Raw genomic sequence first — 17,346 nt, 5'->3', positions numbered from 1 at the left:
GGAAGAATCTTATTTAGTTCTGATTTTTAAGAAATATGAAGTGTGGGATGTTCTCTTAGATCTTCTTATAGCATATATTATATAGCAATTTTTAAATTAATGTAAAAATCACCTAGAGATTACAACCTGGGAACCTTTTCATATGTAAGCAATCTGGCTAACTTTTGGCATTCTTTTATGCAGCAAGATTTATTGAGCAATTAGTAGGTGCCAGGTACAGTTCTAGGCACTGCCGGTCCAAGACAGGGAAATTCCCCGCTCTGGTGGTGCTTATCCTCAAATGGCAAGTGACAGGCAATAAAGAAGCAAATTAATACCTAGCAAACATCAGGTAGTGAGATGTGTTAAGAAAACAATAAAGCAGGTTCATGAGAGAGAACCTAGTATACAAATAAAGAGTTACAGATGTGGCAAGTTCTATAATAAAAATAAGGGTGGAATGCTGGAATGATGATGTGGGTGGTGGGCGGGTGGCCTGTTTCATTTGGGGTGTCCAGGTAGGGCCTTCTGAGGTGGTCTTTGAGCTGAGACCTGATTGATGGTAAACAACATGCCATGCGGATATCTGAGGGAAAGGCGTCCTAGATAGGATCAATAAACAACTACAAAGGCTTCCAGATGAGAAGAGTTCTATGTGTTTGAGGAACCAGAAGAAGATATATTAGGCAAGGGGCAGGGGTGCAAGTGGTGATGCAGGTGGAGAGGTGGGCAAAGACCAGAGCAGGTGGAGCTGGGTCGGTCCTGGTTTTGGCTTTTATTCCAAGTGTAATCATTGGAGAAGTTTTATGCAGACAGGAGTCTGAATTTCTTTTTATTTATTTATTTATTTATTTATTTATTTATTTATTTTTAAACTTTTTTTAAACTTTTATTTTATTTTATCTTTTTTTAAGAGGGAGAGAGTGAGAGAAGGGGCAGAGGGAGAATCTTATGTAGGTTCCATGCCCACTGTGGAGCCCCATCGGGGCTTGATCTCAGGACCCTGAGAATCAAGAGTTGGATGCTTAACTGGCTGAGCCACCCAGGCACCCCCCTGAATTCCATTTTGAAAGATCATGCTAAAGATGTCCTGGGAAGAGAGGAATGGGGTGGGAGGAGGTAAAGGGAAGCCAAGGAAAAGGTAAATTTACCCAATTTACCAATTGGGATGCTGTTGCTGTGGCCCTGGTGAGATATGATGACGGTCCGTCCTTCCACCACTATCTACAAAAGCGTCCAAAGTGCCTGAAAAATAGGGACATGAAGGAACTTGCAAAGATAACAAGAGAATCCATATTTAAATGACTTTCTGGTAAAACCCCAAAGAAGCAAAAAGATGAATTTAGAGTGTAGGACATTCTACAGGACAGCTGACCTGGTTTCTTCAACAGGTTAAGAAGCGGGGAGTGATGATCACTCTGGCTTCAAAGAGACAGAAGAGGCCCACTAACCACATGCACCACATGGAGCTATTGGAATCCTAGTTTGAACGATTGTAAAAAGTAGATTTTGAAATAGTTGGGAAATTTCTATAGTGAAGCTGGCTGTTGGATAATACCAAGGAATTACTGATAATTTTGTTAGGCATGACAACGGCATTATGACTACACAAGAAAACGTGTGTCTTTTGAAGAGCTGCATGCTTCAGCAGGTAGGGGTAAAACAACAGCTATTGGATTGCCTGGAGTTGGAGTTTGAGTGACTTTTTAAATTTTCTTGAGTTTGAGTTGCCTTCTTTATTTCCCTGAGGTTGAGTTTCCCTCTGTTTTTACAAGTCTAAATTGCTTTCTTTATTTCTCTGGCTGTGGAAGCCATGGTGCTTATGGAAAGTGCTGTACACCTTGGAACTGCAATCTTTTGATCGAGGTGAAAGAAAAAGTGATGAAAAAAAGATGAACTGTTTTAGAAGTTATTTATATATTCTTCCTAAAAGCTTAAAAATGAAGGGAGGAAACTCGCACCATCATCTTTAGGGAATTGCAAACATTCACATCCTTGTTATGCACATTAAGGTGGGTTTTCATCATTAGGCAGCCTTCTGTCCTGGATATTTTATCTATGGGAGCCAGATGGCCCCAAAGCAGTAAAGGTGGCTTTCTCAATGGTACTCCAGAATTCTTACTTACAAGAGTTTTTGTATGTGATCTGCATTTGCCTCTCTTCTCTGTGCTCCATTTGGAGAAATAATGTAAATTTAGACCTTGAATCTCCTATATAAGTGTCAAGGCAATTATCCGTTTTGTTAACAAATGCTTACTTTGGATTGATTAAATATAACTCTAATGCATGCTTAAGAGAAGAGAGATTTGATTATAGTCTGTGAAACTGAGCCTTTCAGTTTAGGAAAAATGAAAGTCTAGAATTATATATACATATATTTCTATATTTTTGTACATGTAAAATTTTATTTATATTATATATATAAAGAATATAATATATTCATTCACTTTTTAGCAGATAGAATGTTAAGTGGAATATTGAAAACAGGAAATGAACACAACAAAACAGAGTATCTTATCCTGAAAAGAGCAAAAATAATGAATATCTTCTTGAAGATGATTGAAAGTTATCATTTCAAATGAATTCTGCATTATTCATAGGCCCCTGAACATCATCTCCCTGTTTTTCTGTGTGGGAACTAAGATCTAATAGATGTTTTCCTAGAGGTACATTCATTTGTATACTATCATTCACATATTTTATTTTGATCTCTCGGGAGAGTCCTAATCAAGTTTTTGTTTTCTCTTCCTGAGTTCTACATTAGGAAGAGTTATTTAGGTTTCATAGACTTGCCAGGTTATCAAGGATCTTCAAGGACATCTAGTCACCTTCCTGCTCAAGGCAGGAAACCTCTCTTGACAGTAAGCATAACCATAACCTTCCTGAACACTTCCTGTGTCAGATAATTCACAGCCTAGTCCTCTTCCCTGGAGCTCTAATTATTCATATTCTATTACTTATTGACCCCTACTATTCATATGTATCAAGCCTATTGCAATTTATAGTTATCTTTTTATCTAGTTTTATTAGATCACAACACCCTTCTAATTGCAAAATCCAATGCACATTCTTAAATCTGCATGTCGTTGGACTTCTATAGCATTTTACACCATTATCCACTCCCTCCCTCTTGAAATGCTCTTCCGTTTTGGTTTCTTTGAATTTCTTGCCCAGTTTTTCTCCTTTCCATGTGATTTTTTCTTCTCAGTCTCTGTGTGAAGGAGGTCTTTTCATCTGCTTAGCCCATTAAGTATTACTTTCCTCGCTTCTGTCTTTAGTTCTTCATCGTGTCCACATACTCCCCCTGAAATGTTTAGTCCATTTCTAGAACTTTGGTATCATTGGCTTCACCAATGTCTCTATCCTTGTCTTGTCTCCTCAACTCTAGTCCTTTGTACATAGGTATGTCCTGAAATTTTCAGTTAGACTCCCACAGGCACCTCAAATTCAGTATTTCTTTCTTTTTTTAAAAGATTTATTCATTTATTTTAGAGGTGGGGGAAGGGTAGAGAGAGAGAGAATCTCAAGCAGACTCCACGCTTAGCACGGCCTGATATGGGGCTCCATCTCACCACCCTGAGATCATGACCTGAGCCCAAGATTTGGACACTCAACCAACTGCGCCACCCAGATGCCCATCAAATTCAACATTTCTAAAGCTGAAGTGTAGCCATTCTCTTTTCCCAAATTCTGTATTCTTCTTTTGGTCATTAGAACTGTGATCCAAACAAAAATCTCGATGTTGTCTTCACTATCTCCCTTTTCTCTTAAATGTATCTTGGGCACTTTCCTCCACTCCTGAAGCCACTGCCTCAGTTCAGGCTCCTGTCACTCCTCAGGTTTGCCCTGTCTTGTAACTCATCCCCTTCCAGTCTCAGATGCCTCTGCCGGCACATCTCCCCACGGCAGCCACACTGTGGCCTTTCTAAAATGAAATCTGCTCCCTAGATGGGAAGTCTCCCGTGATTCCACATTGCCTCTAGAATCAAGCCCAAACTCCCAAGCATGGCAGATGAGGAAGCCCTTCATGAAGTGACTCTCATTCCCATGTCCATCTTCTCTTCTCTTCAGTTCACCTTGTCCTCTATTCATTCCAAGTCTTGCCGTGCCCCTGAATATATGGGCTTTTACACGTGCACTGTTCCTGTTGCCAGAAATGTTTCTTGTATTATGAGAAAATTCTTCTTTTGTAATTCTCATTCCATTGCAGTTTAATTGCCTATACCTATTTCCATTACTACTTGCCGAGTTCCCAGAGATAAGCATACAGTGTAAGCCATTTTTCTAATCTTAATGTCTGGTCCAGTATCTAGAACATAGAAAATCCTGCTTAGTGAATTGAACATTTCAGTTACCCTTCTATGGGTAGGCTATAATTCTTTAACATCCCCCCCAATACCGTATGCAAAAAGAGCGATGTGTCTCACCTAGTACAGATTTTAATGGGGCTATTCATCCACTTGAAAAGGACATCTCTTTCTACCAAAATAGCTCCAGATAATAGTCACTGCGCAAATTGAGTGCCTGCTGTATGCCAGGTACAGTGGTAAATATTGGAAATAATCTCTGCTCATCAAACCACCTCTGTGGGGTAGACAATATGATCTCCATTTCATAGATTAGGAAGCTGAAGACTGAAGTATTCAGCACTTGTCCAAGCAAAGACCTGGTGAAGTTAGGATACAAACCACATCCATGTGACTGCAAAAGCCAGGCTTTTAGTGCTACTCACGCTGCCTTTGAAATTTTTTAGTAGTCTAATCAGATATTTAAAATTGAAAAGCTTGAAGTCAATTAAAATCCACCATGGCCCCTTTCTCCATTCTATACTTACATGATTATTTCACTCTACCTGCCAGATTCTGCATTTCTACTTATTAAAATGCTTAGTGCTAGCTTTGTCTTTTATTATTATTATTTTTGTGACCTAAGGACGTTGTAAGCAAAGGAGATGAATTTCTTTTAATGTGACTCAGTTTTAGAGAATGCCAGCTACATCTTGGTGACCTTAGATGTATTTCCCCAAGGGGTCTCATATCGTTTGCTCAATAATACTTGCTGGAATTGACATCAAAGTTACCTGCTTTATTTCTTAGACTATGTCTATTTTTTTTCTCTTTGAAAACCAGGATAGAATGTATCCATCTTTTCTTTAGTGACACATCTGTACTTTTCCATGAATTTTTAAAGATTGTGACAATGCTTTCATGGCTACAGGTGTTTTCGTACCCTTCACTATCATTTGTCTTCTCTAGACGCTTGGATTTCTTCTTATACCTTCTCAGTTTTGTGGTTTAGAGTACATAGACTAAAGTGTTCCTAAGACACCTGAGAGGTCAGGCTTTCCTATACAGGGGGAATGAAATGGCATGTGAGCAGTTCTACTCTGAAAATACTCATTAGTGCTTTGAAATTTCTTGAAGAAAGTCCCTGTATCAAATGCAAGCTACACAGGCAAAGATACAGGGAAAACTCAAATATGTTCCTTGTGAATATTCAAAGGGATATTTTTTCTGAATCTTAATAATTTTGGAAATAATGACAGTAAAGGTATTCTACGAAATGGGAGATCAAATTTCCTCCAATCAGATGACGTGTCAAAAGGACTGCACTGGGGTACCTGGGTGGCTCAGGTCATGATCCCAGGGTCCTGGGATGGAACCCCTCGTTGGGCTCCCTGCTCAGCGGGAAGCCTGCTTCTCCTTCTCCCTCTGCTGCTCCCCCTGCTTGTGCTTGCTCTCTCTCTTTCTGTCAGATAAGTAAATAAAATCCTAAAAAACAAAAAAGCAAAAGGACTTCACCAGTTTTCAAATGCCACAGCACTGAAGCCACACCATTCTCAAAGAGACTGGGCAAAAGGAATCATAGATATGTCACTTCAAAAATATCAAAACAGAAACTAAAGACAACAAATATAAAAGGTGATTTAAAAGGTCTAGGTCCTAACTTATGAAATACAGGGCAGATACAGTAGCAGGTAAAAACTACTGCGAAATGATTTATGATGTTGCCATGCCAAAGAAAAGTAATGAGTATATATTAGTAATGTATTAGTCAGGGTCCAATGAGAAGACAAAAACTGCACAGTAATTTGAAGTGGGGAAAGTGAAGTATAAAGAATTATTGTGCTTGCTTCAGCAGCACATATACTGAAATTGGAATGATACAGAGAAAATTAGCATCACCCCTGTGCCAGGATAACACACAAATTTGTAAGGCATTTCATATTAAAAAAAAGAAGAAGAATTATTAACAGGGGATTGCCTCATAAGGGAAAAAGAGAACCCTAAAAAATACAGAAATAGCAGATGTAGAAAACGGCCACCGCTCCTAGAACTGGGATAGAGCACCAGGGGAAGAGACCACTCCCTCCCAGGGCTGAGGTCCGGTCGTGGTTGGGAGAGGGTACGGTGTGGCTCAGTGAATGACAGAGAATTCATGGAGACGTCCCGCTTCTGGGATTTGCCAGGAATCCATCTTCCGGAGTGCTAGAGGAAGTCATTTTCAGAGATGCATCTTGAAACACACTCAAGCTACACACAGGGCGGCCAGAGAAGCCATCCGAAGCAAGGTGCCTTGCTGGCACCACTTGAGGGGAGTGTGCCAGAAAAAGCCATTTAGGGCACCTATCAGTCTGCTGTGAAGCCATCTGAGGGGGTGGTCCTGGGGGAAGCTATCAGGGGGTCCACTTGTGGCTGGGAAACAGTGCTGCTGAAAAAGCCACACACACTGGAGGAGATCCATGAGGTTAGCACACCAGAACCCAGAAGAGATACCTCTTCCTTCTCAGTGTCCCTCCAGCACCCTCTGCTGATAAAGTCTAAGATTGGACCAGATGGCAAGGAGAAATATTGATAGAGTCCACTTCCATTTTGATAGGATACAAAGTGTGGATTTGAGCGGAGGGGCAGTAAATTGATAACTAACATAAATGGTATCTGGAAGAAAATCGTTATTGGTATAAAGACATGAATTCCTAAAACCCAATGACAGATAATAACTATATTTTTCTTCTACTTTCTAATCAACCATATTTACTTTTTTGAAAAGATTTATTCACATTAAATGAGTAAAGAATTTTGAAGGCCAGTACATTTCTTTCCTAGAGAAACCAAATCAATTATATCAGAAATCCAAGTATAAATTGTGTGAATTTGTGGGTGCCTGGGTGGCTCAGTTGGTTAAGCGACTGCCTTCGGCTCAGGTCATGACCCTGGAGTCCCAGGATCGAGTCCCGCATCGGGCTCCCTGCTCGGCAGGGAGTCTGCTTCTCCCTCTGACCCTCCCCCCTCTTGTGCTCTCTCTCATTCTCTCTCTCAAATAAATAAATAAAATCTTTAAAAAAAATAAAAAAAATTGTGTGAATTTGTATATAGACTATTGTAGTCTCATGATAAATGTTTGCAGAAATTGAGTTGAATTAAATAGTACTCCATTTTGAACTACTCTGTATTTTGAAGATTTTTGGCTCTTTTTCCTTTCTTTTCTTTTCTTTTTTTTTTTTTTTTTTGTCAAATCCAATAAGCTTGTTCCAAATTTCAAAGGTTAAAGGACTTATCTTATTGAGCTGGGAATGTTTCTGGGCATTCACTTGTGGTTTAAAATCCACTAGAATCAGAACTCTATATAGTACTGGTCTTGATTTTAAGATATAAGATGATAATTGTTTCATCTTTCTGAAATACTTGGAAAATTTATAGTGATACTGGAGTATAATTCTGATGGCTCCTGAGAACTATTATAACATTGGTTATTACCTACAAACTGTGTTTGTGTGGAAAAATGGAATTTATATCAAATACTGTCACTGCTAAGAATCAAATGAGGAAGCTACTGAGTGGGTAGGCATGACCTATAATCTTTCCTAAATAACTTCTCTCTCCTGTGTATCTAATTTGTAAGCCCCCATCATAATTTCCCAAGTCACCTGGTCAATGAATACAAGTCCTGTGATTGTCTATGACAAGTGTGTAGTGGAGAAAATTTTGTCTATGTGACAATAGCTAGACTAGAGCCTATTCTGGAAGGTTTATCCCATGTTTAACCAAAACAGATTACTGGAGATGATGATTGGGCTATGGCCACTTTAATCAGAGTTTTTCAAAAGTACACCATGCACTACTTATTTCAGAATCACCTGAGATGCTTCATAAAATGCCAGTTCTCCAGCCTTTTCTATGGCAAACTATATCAGAATCTGGGCATTCTGAACACAGGGTCTGAGAATCTGTTTTGAACAAGCGTCCTAGCCGATTCACATCCTTACTGATACTTGAGACTGATGCTGAGACGTGAGAACCAAGAGTCAAGGTGATGTTCTTTTTCCCAAAACAGTATTGGCTAGAGTCAAAGCAGGGCTGGTTAAGTCTGGTGTACTGCTCTTGCCTTAAGGAATGTTGCCTGTAACTCCTCGGGTTGGACTTTCAGCACCATGGCCTGGCCAAGAGCACAGTATGGTGTGTGTTATCAACTCATAGATAACAGGGATTTTCCATTTGTCAGGTATAGCTGGTAATGGAAGACACCTTTGGCTACCTTAAGTAGGCAAGGAATTATTGGAAAGATGGTGGTGTAAGAAATAAGTTACTGATGAGGGTTGAAGAGAGAGGAACCAGGGCATCCCTGGACATATGTGTATCAGGTGTTAACTAATGGTCAGAGCTTGGTTGAGGCAGCTTCAAACTTTATCTTGTTTATTCCCAATCTTGTGTTCATCCCTTACCTGGAGGAAAGAGCACCTTCTAGGTGCACCCAACTGAGAAGAACATTTCCCAATCGGTTGTTATCAGAAGTAAAGGAGAATGAATGTCTAACTCTATCAGACTCTGATTTGTTATCAACGTAACACACATGTGACAACTCCTAAAGAAAGTAGCTAAGAGCTTAATTACATTCTAAGATTAATCATAGGTTAACAAAACACCTCTCGAATTTTTTTTTAATCCTCAGCCTGAATATGCCAATATTTGCTTTTGGTACATTCCACCGAGCCTTAGAGAGATGGAAGAAGGACCTGAATTCTGGGCAAAACTTAATTTGGTAAGTAATAAGTAAACTACATTTTTCCTTTTGATGAAATAATACTGTTCCCATTGTCTATTGATCCTATGAATAGTTCTGTACTTGTAAGACCTCTCAAAGATCGAGAGAAGTGGCTCCTAGTGTACTGAAAGGCCAGACCGTTGCCAACACTGTTTACGTTTAAACAACGTAACTTACTTAATCCACATATGAATTCCAAATAATGGTGCTGTTTGCCAGATAGCTATAGGATGTGGTAGATGTCCTCATCCCCGGTGTGCTTCAGAAAGTATGATCTGATGACTCATCCTCCGGTGTGCTTCAGAAAGTATGATCTGATGACTCATCCCCCGGTGCGCTTCAGAAAGTATGATCTGACGAGAGGATTCAAGGTTAAAGTTCCATGATGAATGGCTTCTTTTTTTCCACTCCACCAGTGTGTGTCTGGGACTGCTTGCATCACCTCACTTGGAGATAATGTTAAAAGTCTAAATCCGGTACCCTTTGTGAGTGTGAGCCCTCTGTGCTTTCCACCAACAAAAGCATCTTCTGCCCAGGGGGCTTATGTGATAAAAACAAGAAAAGAGATGCCAGCAGTGGGTTTCAACTGATCATAGAACCAATTGGGCTTGAAAGTCTCTTCACACAAGGCTGGTGAGGGCTAACAGTCCCAAGGGAGGAGAAGCCCCAAGCTCTAGGGACTCCTTGTGTCTCCCCTGCACCTCTCCTAGCATGGTCCTGCTGGCTAAATCCCTGCCTCTAAACCAGATTTCCAAGAACTGTGAAGTCTCGTGAGCCAACACCACTTGCTCCCATGCTCCTGCTGTGTGGACATCGTGGATATTGAAGCAAACCAGCAGGAGTTTTCCCTGAGGATTGTGTGGCCATGACATGGAGAGTGGGAATTCACAATGAGTCAGAACCATCAGAGTTGAGTCATGCTCTGCCCCTAGCATCTTCCCTTTCAAGCTCAGCTACCTCCATGGCCCTGGTTAGTACAAGCTCTGACTTGCAAACCTCTCCCTATCCTCTGTGGGAAAATTGGTGATACCATTAATAGATTTTATAGGCAACAGCCATACTCTACTTCCCAGTCAGGCAAACAACAAACCTTCACTGAGGACTCACTGTGCTGTGCACTAGAGATACAGACATCAATAAAACTTGGCCCCTGCCCTCAAGAAGCTCGTAAGTCGGGAGACACATGAGTAAGGGGAGGATCACAAGGTAACTAATAAGGGCCCTGATGGAGATGAACCTTGTTTGCACTGATTACAGAGAGAAAGGTTATCTACCTCCCTGTGTGACACATTAGAGCTAAGTCTTGAACAATCAGGAGAAGCCAGTTAGGGGTCAGTTGTAGAGAAGTAGATTCCAGGAGGAATCACAGCATGATGACCTAGAGACTTAAGAGAAGAAGGTGTGATTCAAATATCACATGGGTGCAAAGGGGCAGTCACGGGGTCCTTGTCTTTCATGACAAGGAGCTTGGAATTTGTGGCTAATTAAGAGGAAGAGGGAAGACCATGGCCTTAAAGCCATGACCAGTTATAATCTCACCTGCAGCATCTCCTCTTAGCTTCAAGACATTTTCTCTTTCTTCATGGCTCATTAAGCCTCCTAACTGTGGCATAATATATACCCAATATATACATATTCTACCCCTCGTCAAACCTGACATCCCGCAGCAGAGAAGCAGAGGGAGGGATGTTGGTATCCATTCCTTTGCCTGGAAAAACCCTTCATTACCAATTTCAGGCAGTTAACAGAGTCCTTGGGCTTTGTCTTGCATTTTTGTCACACAAAGCAAATAGAACAGTGCTAAAGAATGCATTTCAGATGGTAAGTAACCCATAAAAGAAAAAAAAAAAAGGACAATGTGAAAATTTAATAGTGAGGCTTCTAGGGACATTGTGTACTTTGATGGAATACAACTGACATTTTCTTTTCTTTCTTTCTTTTTTTTGGTGACGTGGGGGAATAATTGCTCAGGATTGAGAAAGATCTGGTTGCCATTCTTCTCACTTTTCCATTGTTAAGAAAAGCAATCAAGAATGTGTTATTCATGTTTCACTGACTCAGTACTGTTGCGTGGACGTGGATCAGGAAAACTAAATAGTCCCATTATATCTGGGCATCTTCTTTTTTTTTAAGATTTTATTTATTTATTTGAGAGAGAATGAGAGAGAGCACGAGAGGGAAGAGGGTCAGAGGGAGAAGCAGACTCCCCGCAGAGCAGGGAGCCCGATGCGGGACTCGATCCCGGGACTCCAGGATCATGACCTGAGCCGAAGGCAGTCGCTTAACCAACTGAGCCACCCAGGCGCCCCTGGGCATCTTCTTGACTCACTCTTCCTTTATTTAAAGAAATAGTTATATTATCCATTCTCAAAAAAGTTTGAAATTGAGGAAGGATATACATCCTAAAGTGAGATAATTAAGCAGATAATACAATTTTAATCTTAACTGGAAATTGATTATGAATCGGGACATTCTCTTCTATCCCCAGTATTTTCCAGCACGGATTATCTTATGGTTAATATCCATGACTCTCTCTCTGTTCCTTCATTTTGGAATGTTTCGTTGCCATTAGAACCATGGTTTTCTTGCCCCGTCTAATGTCATACTATTTTAATTGTTAGGGTCGCTTCTGATTAGTAAGCATGTATGCTGCTGACACATAATCATCGGTTCACAGATTCTTAGTTTCCTTTTTATTGTCTCTCTTTGTGTGGGTGTGTGCATGGATTTGACAAGGAAGGAACGTGTGTGGAGACATATATATATATATATATATATATATATATATGTGGATGATCCTTGTGGTTTTCTGCTTACTGTAGTATGGGAATGCAAGTATATGATTTATAATACAGAATGTACTTGAAGCACACTTAAAATTTATTTCGGGGTTTATCTTGGATGGAGAATCACAAACAAATAAATAAACCAAATAAAGCTTTGCCCCTCCAATTCAGGCAGTGTCAGGTTGGGTTGTCAGATGGCAGGAGCGGTGGCGTGATAAGTCTTCCCTTTGGCAGCCGGAGGGGAGAGGGATTACTTGGTAATGAACGCAGAGTTTCAGAGAATGTAAGTGTGTGGCTGTGTGTGCTGGCAAATGTGTGTGCACGTGTGTGAGACTACTTTTGCGAACACAGCCCCTCTGTAGTCACTCCGTGACACTACATTTGATCACTGAGTTCCAGTCACTTCTCTTTTTATTTTTTTAAAGATTTTATTTATTTATTTGACAGAGAAAGACACAGTGAGAGAGGGAACACAAGCAGGGGCAGAGGGAGAGGGAGCAGAGAGCCCGATGCGGGGCTCAATCTCAGGACCCTGGGATCATGACCTGAGTCGAAGGCAGATGCTTAACGACTGAGCCACCCAGGCACCCTGGGTCACTTCTCTCTTTTTTTTTTTTTTTTTTTAAGATTTTATTTTTTTATTTGAGAGAAAGAATGAGAGAGAGAGAGAGAGAGAGCACATGAGAGGGGGGAGGGTCAGAGGGAGAAGCAGACTCCCCGCTGAGCAGGGAGCCCGATGCGGGACTCGATCCCGGGACTCCAGGATCATGACCTGAGCCGAAAGCAGTCGCTTAACCAACTGAGCCACCCAGGCGCCCGGTCACTTTTCTTTTTAAGATGGCCTCTGTAAAATGCTCTTCCTTCTGATGCTCGCAGGCATCGCGATATTCTAGGTCTGCGTTCCTTCCCTGCCTACATTGCATTTGCCTCTTTTCTGGTCTCTTTGCCTCATGTCATCTCTATTGTCCCATTTGTTTTCTTTGCTCTCTGCATTTCCATACTGCCAGCTCGGCTTCCTCACGTTGCTCTCCTGGGGAAGCCTCTGATGGCTTCCTTCTCTTTCTAGTAGCAGTTTTCAACCCCCTATACCCAATGACCACTGTTTATAAAACATATTGTTGATGTTCCTTTACTCTCAAATGAGACCAATAAGAAACGTGACCTACCTCCACCTAATTTTGTAAAAGGCAATGCAAATCCTTGCGTATAATGTGAAGGAGAACTGATCTTTGTCATACAGATCTGTATTTCTCTACAACATATGTGGGCATGACAGCCCTGAAGACAGGAGGAAGTGAGGGGTAAGATTCTCACACATGCTCTTAGAATCACAGGGAGCGTAAGCCACCTATAGATGCAGACTTCTGGAAGTAGGTGATGTTGCTGTTGCAAATAACAGGTGCAGAGTGGTATTAGCGATAGCATTTTCAAAAATGGCACACAACTCTTGGTAAAGCTTTGAAGAAAACATTTTTTTTTCTCTTTGATTTACACGGTAGTAGAAAACTTAGTGTTTGTTAAAAATGGGTACAGAATATTTTGCATGTGTATGTAAAACTGGGTTAGATTTTGGGCTTGGATATGGTAAATCAGGCTTCTCACCTCATATATTTCCAGTAAGACATTTGAAAGTTGGGCAAGACAGGGGACAAGGCTTAATTGCTCAGGACTGCTCTACACATTGCAGGGCAGGTGACATCTCTGGTCCCCACTAAACGCCAGTAGCAATCCTCGCACATCTTGAAAACTAAAACATCTGCCCAGAGTTCCAAAATATTCCCTAGGGGTGTAGTACCATTCCCTGGAGCGTGGCTGGTCCACAGAATAAAATCGAGTCCATTCTGCTTGGCATCCAAGGGCCTCCATGTCCGATCGTTAAGTATTAGAATAGCAAGACACTGAAAAGAATCTAAGTATTTAACTATAGGGAATTGGTTAAATTTTAGTACATAATTTATATGCAGATTTCTAGTGCATAGACAATTAAAATTCTGTTTCAGAATAACATATTCATAATTTATTATTAATTATAAAAAATGAGTTATACAAACAGCCACTATAGTATAATACCGATTTTGAAAAATCATGTGTTTATATGTACACGGATACTTACATACATACAAACTATTGCTTATATGGTTAGATAAGGGGCAGACAACAGGCACCAAAATATTTTAGAGATAGAGTTATAGGTGATGTTTCCTTTCTTTAGTATCCTTCTGTAGTGTCTTCATTTTCTACAATTAACATATATTGCCTTCGTGAAAACAGTAATAACAGCAATGATAATAATAAACCAAAGTACAGAGTAATTGACCTTATGAAACCATCGGGTTCCTTGAGTGCTTACCTACGCAAAGGCTATCCAGGTATTGCCCACCATCTGCTAACAGTTAAAAAAATAAAATAATAAAATAAATTGAGCATTCACCCCAATATGTGTTTATTATTTTGAAATTATCTACATGTATTACTTTTAAATATACTATGTACATTTAAAAATGCACATAATCACTTTTAAGCATGAAATTTAAAATTTGAATTATTTAGAGATGTTCTAATCTCTTCTTACACCCCAGGGGACTGTCTTGTTTAGACATCATGATTATACCATATTTCAATCAGTGAGTTCACAAACTATTTTCTCTCCTGACTTGTTCCCAGATGTAGCATATAATTTGTCTTCCCTTCGCGCTCTTTCTCTCTGCTTACGAAAACACCCACACTATCTGCACTGATTTTAGATTCAGAAGCAATGCCGCTGGTGGTCTATGTTGAGATCTTCAGCACAATTTCCAGGGCTCCCCAGGAGTTTCCAGCATCGTGGTAGAGTTATGCTTTCCTCTCTAAAGAGACTGCCCCAAATAAGTTTCTGTCCATGTGTTTCTTCAGAAGCCTCACACCAGGGATTAGAAATGGAGGGTGAGGGAGTGAGGGAGATTCTGCTGAGATAAACCGGGAAGCATAAGACCCAGAGAATGTACTTGAAAATTCCATCAGTTTGCTTTGTCTCTCATCATTACTCAATGTTCTGATGCAGATTTCCTCTTCGATCAACATTTCATAAATAATTCTGCATCGTGCCAACCGAATTTACATTCTTAAAAGTAATTAATAAGTTGTCTTTTTGTACTCATGCGTGGTCATTTTCAGGCTTTTTTGGTTGTGGTTGTTTGCTGACCTGCAGATTTGTGACTAATATTAGTCATTTATTACAGACTCCTTTCTCCACAACAGTAGAAGAAAAATAAATCTTTTAGAACCTACTTGATGGGTGCATTGTTTTATTGCTTATTTGGTGATATAGCTTGATATGCTATTCCAGATATCTTTAGAGGGAATTTACCATTCTCCTTGGCAGGTTTCTGATTAACAGCATTTGAAGATGAGACTGCATAATCTGGGTGGGGTGATGGGCTTCCTTGGAAGCCTCTCAGGAAAGATACCCAAAAGGCCACTTCCTGGGGGTGTGGGCGGGACTTCAGTGCCCCACCTGCTCTGCTCCATTTATTTCCTGCACGTGTGTTCATGTATGTGCATAAGAGTTCATACACATTTTGAGAGCGTCTGTATATTTTTGAGAATTCTGATTCTAATTTTCTTTCCATCACCATCTCTGACATTGGTATAGCCAATCACTCATTTTTGGATTACGAACTAAAAACAACCCTTTCTTTAATGATGCAACAGTGTTTTGTTTTTAATTTTCAAGGATGAATCTCTCTTTTAACAATGTGATATAGCATTTATAATATATTCATCAAAAATCTTGTTTCCTCGTGGATGGAACTCATTTTAAAGCTGTGCTTTCTTCAAAATTTATATTTAGGGAGAGTCTAATATAGACATGCCCTTTACATGAAGTATTTCTGAATGTGACTTGAGAGACTCTCGTTCTGATAGTGGCTGGGATGTAGATTTTGAAAACGCTTAACTAATGAATTTCCTAGGTCTTGTAGATACTGTATTTTCTTTCCCCAAACCATTAAGACTGAGATAAATGCTGTCCTTTTTAAGTATCCTCTTAGGTAGAGCTGTTTTAACTACAATTTGTCAGATATCCTACTAGTTGTAGCCAGTTTGTTCTTGCTCGCGTCATTCTGCAGCTCAGGGTCAAGGAGCCACTTGGGCGCATCCTGCGTAAGCATGACCTTCTTCAGAAATCAGCTGGGGGGTGCCTGGGTGGTTCAGTGGGTTAAGCGGTCTGCCTTTGGCTCAGATCATGATCCCGGCATCCTGGGTTCGAGTCCTGCATCAGGCTCCCTGCTCAGCGGGAAGCCTGCTTCTCCCTCTCCGTCTTCCCTTTGTTCCTGCTCTCTCTCTCTCTCTCTCAAATAAATAGATAAAACTTAATAAAAAGAGAAAGAAATCAGCTGGGGAAGCTGGGTTGTCCCTTCTGCTAAAGGACGTGGGATACTCTGAATGTTTCATGGGTTTAGGCTCATTGTTCTTCCCTAGTTTAAGTCATAGTCTTTCTAGATAGCTAGACTCCATTGTATTTATACAGTTTCAACCAACAAAAGATCCTAACAACATTCTTGTTGGATATGCATGCACAATGGGCGAGTTCCCAATGAGCTCTCTTTTGTATTCAATAACATTGTTCAACACACAGAACACATTTTTTGGATTGTTGTTCTTATTAATTTATTTACTTTTATTGCTTTTTTGGTCTTTGGGGCTTCAAGCATTATTTTCAGATGCATACAGAGGAATTTTCAAAGCTAGTGACCTAAACTCCCCAGGAAAGCCAGACAAGTACAGATGTCCTTATTAAAAAATTATTTTTTCTTTCTTTTTAGTTTTCTCTCCTGTTTACGAGCCCCCCCCACCCGCCCCGCACTGTTTCTTCTCATTTACTCTTCTCCTCATGGACTCTTCTCATTTACCGTGGAAGAAGCTCAGAGCTTGGCCTATCTGTTGAAAATTAAAATTGAGCATGAAGCTGGGTGTCTCTACAGGCTGAGGCTGAGCTCATGGGGTTAGGTCAGGACAAGATGGGTTCTGAAAGAGGAATGGGTGTGTGTGTGTGGCTTCTTGCGCCTGCTCACACCCGTGTACACTTGCTGCTTGGGTCTGGCCAGTCCACTGGGCACTCTTGATAGCAGTGATAGAAACTGAAGCCAAACAAAGAAGTTAAAGCTGCATTTCAACAAACATCTCTTTGTACCTCGCGTTTACTGTTCAGCACAGAAGCATGGGTCTATTCCTTTGTATACCAGGAGTAGCACTGGCCTTGTCCATAGCAATTGCATATGAACCAAGTCGGTAGCCTAAATAGGCCAGTTTCTTTAGTCTCTGCTCAAATCCTAAGGCCATCTGAAATAATTCTGTATTTCCGAATACGTCAGGGTGCACACTGAGGAAAGGCAGAAGCTTAGTCTTAATCAGTCCAGAACACATTACTGTGTCCTGAGTATAATTTTATTTCATGTACTGGGTCAGAGGTGACAAACTCAAGCGCCCATAGAAGCTAGACAAGTAGCCTAAGTTAGGGAGGTAGACTGGCCATAATACGATAGGGAATGGTGTGGGGTAG

The 17,346-nt window shown here is 40.5% G+C and overlaps 1 protein-coding gene and 1 non-coding gene across 2 annotated transcripts in view; both read left to right on the top strand.

The window, feature by feature from the left end:
- The window catches only part of GADL1 (glutamate decarboxylase like 1), a 165,576-nt gene that overhangs the window by 102,981 nt on the left and 45,249 nt on the right, over positions 1-17,346 (top strand). Inside the window, exon 14 of the mRNA XM_025870637.2 lies at positions 8,929-9,018. Coding sequence (XP_025726422.2) covers positions 8,929-9,018 — 90 coding nt within the window. The remainder of the gene's footprint in view (positions 1-8,928; positions 9,019-17,346) is intronic.
- On the top strand, positions 6,105-6,211 carry LOC112834415 (U6 spliceosomal RNA). The gene has a single exon (XR_003210898.1). It is a non-coding gene; the product is annotated as a U6 spliceosomal RNA (small nuclear RNA).

Source organism: Callorhinus ursinus, unplaced genomic scaffold (assembly GCF_003265705.2).
Source record: "Callorhinus ursinus isolate GAN/ISIS: 27379988/994484 unplaced genomic scaffold, GSC_fseal_2.0 scaffold1, whole genome shotgun sequence".
Taxonomy (NCBI): Eukaryota; Metazoa; Chordata; class Mammalia; order Carnivora; family Otariidae; genus Callorhinus; species Callorhinus ursinus.
This window is presented reverse-complemented; position numbering and strand designations above follow the sequence as displayed.